This window comes from Amaranthus tricolor, chromosome 17, assembly GCF_026212465.1.
Source record: "Amaranthus tricolor cultivar Red isolate AtriRed21 chromosome 17, ASM2621246v1, whole genome shotgun sequence".
In the NCBI taxonomy this organism is placed as follows: Eukaryota; Viridiplantae; Streptophyta; class Magnoliopsida; order Caryophyllales; family Amaranthaceae; genus Amaranthus; species Amaranthus tricolor.
In genome coordinates this window covers 18,452,994-18,463,084 of record NC_080063.1, presented here as the reverse complement: position 1 = coordinate 18,463,084, position 10,091 = coordinate 18,452,994, and the positions used below count along the sequence as shown (strand labels likewise).

Genomic DNA, 10,091 nt, shown 5'->3' with positions numbered 1-10,091 from the left:
ACAAATCAAAAAAAATCATAAGACTAATATGTTGCAATAACTCAATGATTTCTTCTATGATTTCAAATTACAGATTATGTAAATGTAACTTCATGGAATAATAATAAAAATTCGTTATAAAAAAACCATTATTCGACATAACGACCTTGTTTTTTTCATTGCTACCGGTTCTGTGGTCAACCTATTATGATTCTTTCGATCTCCTTCATATCAGACCTCTTTCAGATCAAACATGCCTTTCACTTTCAATTGCCATGACTATCATGAAGTTCCTGAAGCCATTGCAAAACTCAATGATGCACATGTTACAAAACCGAGGGAAGATGCTTATAAGAATTCGCGTAATGGATATTTCATTTGGATCTAACTCGACTTTGAGTGAATGTTTACAACACCAGAATTAAAAGCAAAAGCATTGACAATGGAAGATAACTCGAAAATTGTTTATTCATGCCTTTCGGTTTTTCTTTCTTACCTGAATTAATCCACTTTCTATAACGATCAGGGTGAAGTATTTTCTTGTTACTAGCTAAAATCAAGTGCCTGAGTTTACGAAGAACGACCAGAGCGTAAAATAAGGCCTGATCTTGAAGGTGTAAGAAGTTTCGGTATGGCTTCTTAAAGCCGGTTATCATGCCCTAAAGGGAGACCTTGATCCAACTGATAATCTGCTAAGCATCATCAACGTTCATCTGTTTTTCATTTTCGTATCAGTCTCAAAACATCCCCGATCAAATGTAGTGACCCCGTTACAAGGACCTGAATGGATTTCACTCTCATAATCGTTAAAAGTTCTGACCTCGGAAGAAGATACAGTAAGAACCTGTTTCAAGATAACGTGCATTTTACCTGAACACGCACAGACTGATTTTGCCGAGCATAGTCTCTAATCCAATTTATAGCCAAGGGAAGTGTAGAAAAGACTTTGCTGTTTGTACAACTAATAATACCCATCTCTGATTCATCCCGCTCTTCCTCACAACTAATGTTGAAATCCTTGGCATATCCACCTGCAGTTCAATTCGACAATAGCGCTTATTTTGGATTGTATAAATCACGGTTAAAAGATTACTATAAGTGAATGATTCTTTAATAAAAGACAAGAGAAGCTCATAGCTGATAAATTTATTAACGGGCTTGTACACAACTAGACCCGCATATCCATACTAAAACCAATTGGTAATAGGTGGAGTAGCCCATCAAGCTTATATGTTAGTCAAACTCTCTTTAATTTTTTGATATGGCATCGCATGTGGGTATTTCCCAACAATAGCAACGAGCCAAGGCAGAATCAATCTATGTCGAATGTGAGGAGTGATTATACCTTTGTCCGTGTTAATCAGACTTTCCCATACTCTCTGGAGAGTCAACTGCCATGACAAATCGACTTGTGTCGTTGATTGTGGCACATCAGTGATGACCTTGTTATACACTGATATATTCGGAACGAAAATAGCCTGTTTGAATTGCACCCCTAATCATCAAAATAAACATCAGCAAAGGTACAATCCACCAGGATTCAGAGTATGTTCGAATTTCTCCAAAATTATGCATGTAGTACTGAATCTTAAGAATTCAATTACTATTAGATGTCAAACCAAGATTTATAACAAACTGATAATGATATGTTCAGAGAGGCAAAAGAAATGTTAAAGAACAAGAAAATGAAGACTCCGCGTTAAACTTGATTGTGAAACTCTTCAAATCATGTATATTTAAAAAAAAAACTCTTTAAATCATGTGCACTTCTTTTATATAAATATACATGAAGCTATAGACTTGCAGATGATGTTTACTACCTACAGGGTTGGCCTTGAGATTTGAGAGGTCTGAGGCAAAACATTAATTGTGGACCTCTAATTACTAAATATACTATTATAGGCCCCTAACTACTAAATATTAAAATGTCATCTTTCTAATTTTTTGGATAGGCCCTTTATAGGGCCGGCCCAGGCTACCTAGTACCCAAGGAATGTCAAAACAACCTCTTAGTTATCGTTAACAAAGGTATGATTGTGTAGATCTAACCTCCAAATCCAACCTAAATGGAATCCGCTTAATGACATTGGAGTAATGAAAAATTGTTATAATGAAATGGTGTTGATTGAGCAGCTTCGCATGCAATACATGCCATGTAAATTGTATGGTGATTGGTAACAAGCTCGAATATTATACCGTGACTTGCGCAGGCTTTTATCAAGCGAGGAAGCAGCAAATGGGGATCTCGTACAGACATGCAATTGAAAAGCAATATCTGCATGTTCATCAGTAGCATATTAGATTTCAGGAATTCCCTTCGGCAAGCAAATGGGGATCCCGTACAGACATGCAATTGAAAAGAAATATCGTTTGAAATTATATTTAGTTATCGAAAACACTTCAGAAATTAGAACTAACAAACATTTAATTATCGAACGATACATGATTTTGTTATAAATTCTCATTCCTTAACCAGTGGCAGAGCTAATTTTTATAATGGAGGGTCTTTGAAATCGATTATAATAATTAGACGATAGCAAAAAGAATTTAGAGGGACCATAACATATTTTACATAAGATATTCAACAATTTTTACGATTGTTCTTTAGAAAATAAGCATAATCTATAAGGGCCTAGACACTCCCATGCCCCTTAATCGGGAGGATACATAAGGTAGGATACATGAACCAAAACAAATCTACATAAGAAATCGGTTATGTTTAACAAAAACCTAAAAAAATAAACATAATGCATTAAATAACCTAGGATTATCCAAAAAAGAAAAGGACAGGTGAATGCAAAATTCCCACTTATTTTCCTCGATTTCGAATTATGATTGACTATTTGACTATAGAAATTTGGCTCGTTAACTCATGCGCAGTTTTTATTACTATGGAGTTGTATATAATGTTTTTTTTGCTAGGAATGGTCCATCAAAAACTACCTCTTTGCTGATTAAGGTTACGTACATCTGTCCCCAAACCTCACCTAAATGGGAGCCACTTAAAGGAACGGAGGACGAATATGAAATGTTGTTTAGAAAAATCTCAATTTCTGCACCAATTACCCTATAACGGGGTCCGATTGACAAGTGCCTTTGTTTGGATTCCGGCATGAAGACACTTTTTTTTAAGTGTACATGACAAGTCTAGCTGCTATTTTCAGGATGAATTACCAATTAAGGATGGTTTAAAAAATCACAACAATGCAGCAAATCATGTATTAGTAACTTCAATCGAGTCACACTGATGAAAAGATTCTATGCCTGTTACCTGAGTGGAGCAGCTTCTCGTAGCAGAATCATGTAAACCACGTCTCGTTTCAAAAGTAGATGTATTAGGTGGATGCTCTGCATAGTTACCTAGCTGCTCATCCTCTTTGACGACATTCGAAAACCACTTGCCACAAACTTCCATGCTTTCAGGACTATGTGCTCCGTCTAGATAAAACACTAAATCTCTGGGATTTTCAGCGCTGATATATTGATCCGGGACAATTTGTGCTCTTCCTTGTAGACTAGCACTTGTCAGCCCTTTAATAAATTGTTCAGGCAAGGAGGTCTGATCCACACACAACAAAAACGAGGGGAAAGGTTAACTCCGTGTTAAAAAACACGAAATAGCCATTAGTAAAGCTATGATGAGTCGGATATACCGAGTTTATGTGATGAGGAATTTCGACATGTCCAGTCCGTTGAAGCCAAGTGGAGCACAACGACACGGCTAAACCAGCATTTACAAATTGATGCTCGCCATCAAGTCCAAGACGCAAGCCGTTTATCATGTTGGGGTCCAATGCTGCTGCTACTTGAAGATTAACCTGCAACATGTTTTTACGAAAAAACCATCTTCATCGCGAGAACTGAGAACATGATAGGCATCTCGGATCGTCAAAACGCAAAAGTACAACGAGCAATGAACGCAAGAATGAAATCATCTTGAACTCACATTCAATTTCGAGGCATTATTTTCGAGCACTGTCATTGCTTCCTCAGGCTGTGGAACTGTAAAAGCCGGAATACCTTCCTGCAACATAAGTTTTAAGTTATTACCAAAAAGGCGTGAGTACTCCATAACGCCCAAAAGAGGCATTCTTTCTCCTTCGAACTCAGGCATTCCAAAAGGGATAAAGAAATATTTATGATTTCGGAAACAGAAAAACATTCGACAAACCTTGAAAATGCCAGCTTTTTCTCCAGCGATTTGTCCAAGAGTATTCCCTACAACAAATCAAACAAGAAAGCGTTACTAAAAAAGGAGATATTAAGAAATAAAAGTAGTCAATGTTAATCAAAATAATTATCTCTTCCTTCCCTTCTTTCTTAAAATCCCATCCACTAATTGCCCATAACTTCCTTTTAGTTTGTGACGTATTTTTGCAGCAGACTACAGGAATACAAAAATTTGAAAAGGTGAAATTATCCGAAACTCAATTCTCATTGTACATGTTCTCAGCAGCTCATCGCCTATGAAAACAACGCTCAACCCTGAACCTCGATACGTGTTTTGCTAGATTCAACGGTAACTAGCCAAATCCGACCATAGATGTCTTATAAGTTATGACTATTTGTATAGAAACTTGACAGTTAAGCAAAATTTTGTTCGTGTAGCATATAAAACGCTATATATCAAACACAATGCATGTCTTACATTTAAGTTGGCATCCAAATGTACAAAAAAGATTTCGATAAACATTATAAAATTAAAGTATCGTACTTACTAACCAAGAATTTCCATGTGATCGTACCCAAGGGAGGATATCCCGCAAACTATTGGTGCCTGAACCTGAAAAAAGAGAGCATGTATGAACAAAACTAGATGCCTCCACATAAGAATAACAAAAGTATATGAGGTGTTTGAAGCATAACGCACCACATTAGTTGCATCAAACTTTCCTCCCAGTCCAACCTCCATGATAGCTACATCAACCTGCAAGATTTAGATTGTGTTTTTAGCGTAATTCCGTGTAAGACAACTCTACGAGTAGATGCAAGACATTGATCAAAAGCTACGAAATAACAACCTGCTCTGCAGAAAATATCTTGAACGCAAGCAAAGCTAAGAAGCGGAAAAATGTAGGCATTGGTGTTTCATCAGTGGTTTTTTCCTGCGTAAAAAACTCAAAGAAACGGCATCAAGAGTGAAAAGATAACACGTAATCATGATTCGTGAACCTCAAGAGAATTTCTTATCGTCGGAGAGACAATGAGAGCTGACTATGCACAGCCCCCAAAGAATTCTTTTCCCTTAAAACAAAATACTAAAGCAAAAAAAAGCAATTTCACATACAAAAGCACACAGTGATCATTGTTTACTCTTATTCGGAACGAAGTAATGGTAACAAACAAATCACAGAACAGGACACCCTTTACAGCACATGTAATGTTAATAATTGTGGGGATGCGGCACAAGAACTAACAAGGGATATAACTCGCCTCCTCTACCCTAAAATTTAAAAGTGTGCAAGACACAAAGACAAGTATGGGAGTTTCAGTCCTACGTGTTGAATTCTAAGTCCATTTCATTCCAAACCTTAAATCTAATCGAGAGAAAGACTTCTTAGTTATTGTTGGGAATATATAAGAAATTAAACACTATTTAATATGTAAGTGATTAAATTAAAAGAAAAGAAAAACTCTCAGAATTGATGTCGAGGCAAGAACTATAAGATTAAACATACTCAAAGTTCAAAGAACAAACAGGCAGGCTGTGCAAACGGGGACATAGTGAATTCGATAAAGAGCTAAAAGATACCTTCAGCTTATCATAACACCACCAGAAGTATGCCATAAACTTCTCTTGACATATTTGAGCACTACCAAAAAGATTGATGATTCGTAAGTGAAAAATTGAAGCTTACAATATAAGGACAAAGATATATATTTCATACTTTCCTCCATTTTTGAATAAATGCAACACTTCCCGATCAAATGTTGTAAAATAAATGCACAATATCTTATATGTTTTTTCTTTCTCCCCCACCGCTCCCTCCCTCTCATCCATCTCTATCCTCCTCACAAGGGTATCCTTTATTTGAAAATGAAAGGAGCAAGCAAGCCTTACTAGATTTTAGAGAATATAAGCATAACATAAGAAGAGGTAGTACAAATTCTCTCCTTTTCACCCATCTTATTATAGGTGTCCAACCTAATCCCTAAAACAAATGCCTAACAAGAAGCCAATTAAACTTGTTGAACCCACAACAAATGATACAACTGAGAAGATAGGGTTATTCTCTCTAAGGCATTAATACACTAAGGAATTGGATGCAAGAGTAGTGTCATATTCTTTTTGTAATCCAACCCCAAAACCTACATAACTCTCCATCAAGTGGCCCATTGTCCGTCACACTAAGAGCAAACTTCTAGGAAACATATATGTTAAACCAAGTGTGGCTCACCCGTCTAATAAAAACCTTTCCCGAACATCAATTAGGTGAGGAGACGTGAAAAGCCCGGTTTGGAAGCCACAATTGCGCAATATAGATTCGGCAAAAGCACATGTCGAACCCTGTGCAGATAAAGAAAAAACAAAATTATATAAGACCCACAACACCAAAAGTTCAAAGTTGTTAGAATACCAAATTTATATCTTCACGCTCTCCTCCCTTCAATGAAAAGCATTTTAAAATAGCTATGTAAACAGTCCTAAGAAGGTTATCGAAATCATAAATTTCTATGTTGCTAGAGTAATTTGAGTAAGTGATGGCACAATCAAGATAGTGTTTAACCTTTGTGGGTATAATTATTCTACAAAATAATACTATTATACAAGCAATATGTCCAAAGATAAAGTCCAAAAATAATCGATAATAGAGGAGCAAAACATTCAAATAGTGAATTTGATCATTAAGCAAATCCATTAACTAACCAAAACGAAAAGATAAATCATAATACCTTTCCTTTGGTGCCTGCGACATGAATAACCTTTAGTTTGGAAATCGGCTCTTCCAACTCCAGTATCTACAAACTCATGACCAAACCCAACATCCCATATTACCTCAACAATCACTAAAACAATTGATTTCAAACAAGTTGAAATTATGTAAAACTTCATCCAACAAAAATATCACCTTAATATAATTGAAAAGCAAATCAAATCGATCTCCACTATTACTTTTATCAGCTCTAGATCGGGTAGTGATCAAAGAAGAGAGAGCATTCATTGCCTCTTCATAAGAAGACATTTTAGAATCCAACAATTCATTGCCACCATCTACAAACATAAATTTCAAAAAGGGGAAAAATTGAACATAAATAAAACAAATTAAATCAAAGAAGACATAGCATTCATTGCCTATTCATAAGGTGATTAGAATCCAACCATTCCTTGTCATCTCTCCTCAAAACATAAATTTTATAGAGTAAATTTCAATATATAAACTCAATCAAAGACCAAATTTTTTCCTAGGTGATCTTACATGCCAAACTAATGATGGGAGAATTTAGGCCCGATCTTGCCTAGGCCACAACCCACAATACGGTTAGTTGATTAAAAACCCTATTCATATTGAATTGTATAACTTATAACACCACATAATGATATCAGAGGTGATTAGTGTTCGGCCATCTTATATAAGAATCTTGAATTATCCGCCAAAAAATAATATTTTCCATGCACAAAATACATTGAAACAAGAGCAAATCAATCAAAGACCAAATTTTGAAAAGGACCCAGATTGAATTTCATGTCTTTATATGTTCTGGACTTCTTGTGAGCTAATTACATGCCAAAATAATATTGCCCATGTACAAATCACATTGAAACAATAAGAATTCAATCAAGACCAAGTGAACAACAATTTGAACACTACCCAAATGAAATTTCATGTTTTCCAATGCTTTATAGTGCAACTTACAAGCCAAAATAATATTGCTCATGTACAAATTACATTGAAACAATAAGAATTCAATCAAGAACAAGTGAACAACAATTTGAACAATTCCCAAATGAAATTTCATGTTTTCCAATGATTTAGTGCAACTTACATGCCAAAATAATATTGCCCATGTACAAATTACATTGAAACAATAAGAATTCAATCAAGAACAAGTGAACAACAATTTGAAGTTTGAACAATACCCAAATGAAATTTCATGTTTTCCAATGATTTAGTGCAACTTACATGCCAAAATAATTAAGTATTTCCCATGTCAATTTAAGGAAATAAAACAAATACAACAATACATACCTACTGACATGATGAATGAGGCTGAGGTTTTGGAACAATTACCAGATGAAGCTGAGAATAGGGTGAATTTGTGGGGGGTTGGTGAGAAGAAAATATCTGAGTGAGTGCGGTTCAAAAGTTTTGGCCGATGAATTTTTATGTCTTTCTTTTTGGCGTAACCACATAGACTATTTTCTTTGAATTGGGCCCATTCTTGTGTTCAAGGATGAATCTAAGATCGTACATTGGACGAAAAAAATAAGTTTTAACTTATTTTAAAAATAAGCGTGTAATTTCTAAATCTGTGGTTTGGGCTGTCGCAGTTAGTCAAATAAAAGTTAACAGTTATTCGCAGTTACTAACTGCGAACAACTGTTGACTTTTGTTTGACTTGTTCGCAGCTACTAACTGCGAACAGAATGCACCACAAATACGCACAGCAGCTCCCTTCGTTCCCATTTCCCCCAATTTCAAAACCCTATCTTATACTACTCGACATTCCTCTTACAAAACCACTATTAGACTAGCTTCAATCCATCAATTCTTGCATTTCTCTTTCAATTTGGCACTTCAAAATTAGTCTGGGATACTTTAGCTTGCACAAAGGTAAAATTTTATGTGTTTTTTTGAGTATATATATCATTTATTAGGGTTTTGATGAAGTTTGGTTATTTTCTTAAATGCAGGTTACTAGTTCTTAAATCAACACTCTTCTTAATCATCCATAACTATTCAAGGTAATGTTTAATTGTTTTCATAGCTTTATGTTGTTTTTTGAAGTATTGTTGTTGATGAGCATATTGAATTAGTTGAATTTGATGTACATTATATAGTATTAAAAATGTTAATGTTGTTATTAGAAATATCATTTATGAACTTATTAATTGATTTATTATTTGAATTTATGTGCATTATATATGTATGAACTTAGTTACATTATAGACTTTATTAATTTAAAGACCAAAAAGATTATAATCAAATGAATATAATGTACTTGTATGGGCATGAAGTTGATGATGATGTTGATTTTGTTTGTATTCATGTAGAAATGACATCATTTCGCATCACTATAATATGTTTTTGGAATGGTTGTATTCGAGAAAGTAGTGGCAAAGTTTATTATATGTTGGGGGAAAACGTAGGTTGTTTGCATGCAACTCGAACATGGATTTGAATTAGTTTAAACGTTTTATATGTTCTAAGATTGGATTGGACCCCACTAGAAGTACCATAAATATAAGTTTTAAATATGACATGAGTGGAGAATTGATAACCTTTTCTATTGAGGATGATGAGGCTATAGATGCTATGTGGGAGCATTCAAAGTCCACCCAAATTCCCTCTTTGGAGTTATACGTAGAAGAAGTACCTTTAAGGAATGTAGTTGCTTTTAATCCTACTCCTACCCCTATGCCTATATCAACTCAAGAAACTCAAAATCCTTTTGTTCCTTCCGCATCTTGTACTCTTTCTCAACCCCCGTCGAATCAAGTTCCAATTAATTCAATGGTTAACTTAGAAGAAAGTGATGAGATGGGACCTTGGGATGATGAAAATGAGAGTAATGAGCTCATTGACGATCCATGTGGATGATGATGAGGATGCGCTAGCAAATGACATTATCCTAGGCAATATTCCTACAATCATTCCTCCTATACCTTATGCCCTATGTCCACCTCTAGACGGGTATGAGGAGGACAACTCCTAGAAGGCTTGGGCTTGCGATACCACTTACACCGAAGAAGGGGAGTTGGAGAAGGGTATGATGTTTGATAGTAAGGAAGCATTGTTGGAAGCTATTAGAGTGTATCATGTTCGTAGAAATGTGGAGTATAGAACGGAGACCTCAAACCAAACTGTCCTTACCTTGAAGTGTAAGCAGGGCTGTTCGTGGAGACTTAGGGCTTCGCTTGATTCATATTTATCTTCATGGGAGCCCATTTG

At 35.4% G+C, this 10,091-nt stretch overlaps 1 protein-coding gene across 3 annotated transcripts; it reads right to left on the bottom strand.

Annotated features, from left to right (window-relative positions):
• Window positions 1–327: 327 nt before the first annotated feature.
• Window positions 328–8,344, bottom strand: LOC130803584 (folylpolyglutamate synthase-like). Of its 3 annotated transcripts, XM_057667757.1 has the most exons (16): window positions 8,169–8,344; window positions 7,050–7,192; window positions 6,874–6,939; window positions 6,378–6,487; window positions 5,732–5,792; window positions 5,001–5,084; window positions 4,850–4,906; window positions 4,702–4,762; window positions 4,151–4,197; window positions 3,926–4,003; window positions 3,633–3,797; window positions 3,251–3,538; window positions 2,176–2,254; window positions 1,325–1,474; window positions 850–1,010; window positions 328–759 (listed from the first exon to the last, which is right to left on the bottom strand). In XM_057667757.1, exons 1-16 carry the CDS (start codon window positions 8,176–8,178, stop codon window positions 700–702), a joined length of 1,620 nt encoding a protein of 539 aa, XP_057523740.1. In that variant the 5' UTR covers window positions 8,179–8,344; the 3' UTR covers window positions 328–699. The 3 variants fall into 3 exon arrangements, with proteins under 3 accessions (XP_057523740.1, XP_057523739.1, XP_057523741.1); XM_057667756.1 differs by having other exon boundaries at window positions 3,926–4,197; XM_057667758.1 differs by lacking the exon at window positions 1,325–1,474.
• Between the last annotated feature and the right edge of the window lie 1,747 nt (window positions 8,345–10,091).

Coding starts and splice junctions, on each gene's coding strand:
- LOC130803584 (XM_057667756.1), bottom strand. Junction 4,198..4,701: donor CGATCACATGGAAATTCTTG/GTTAGTAAGTAC, acceptor GATTTGTTGTAG/GGAATACTCTTGGACAAATC. Junction 2,255..3,250: donor CGAGAAGCTGCTCCACTCAG/GTAACAGGCATA, acceptor ATGAACATGCAG/ATATTGCTTTTCAATTGCAT.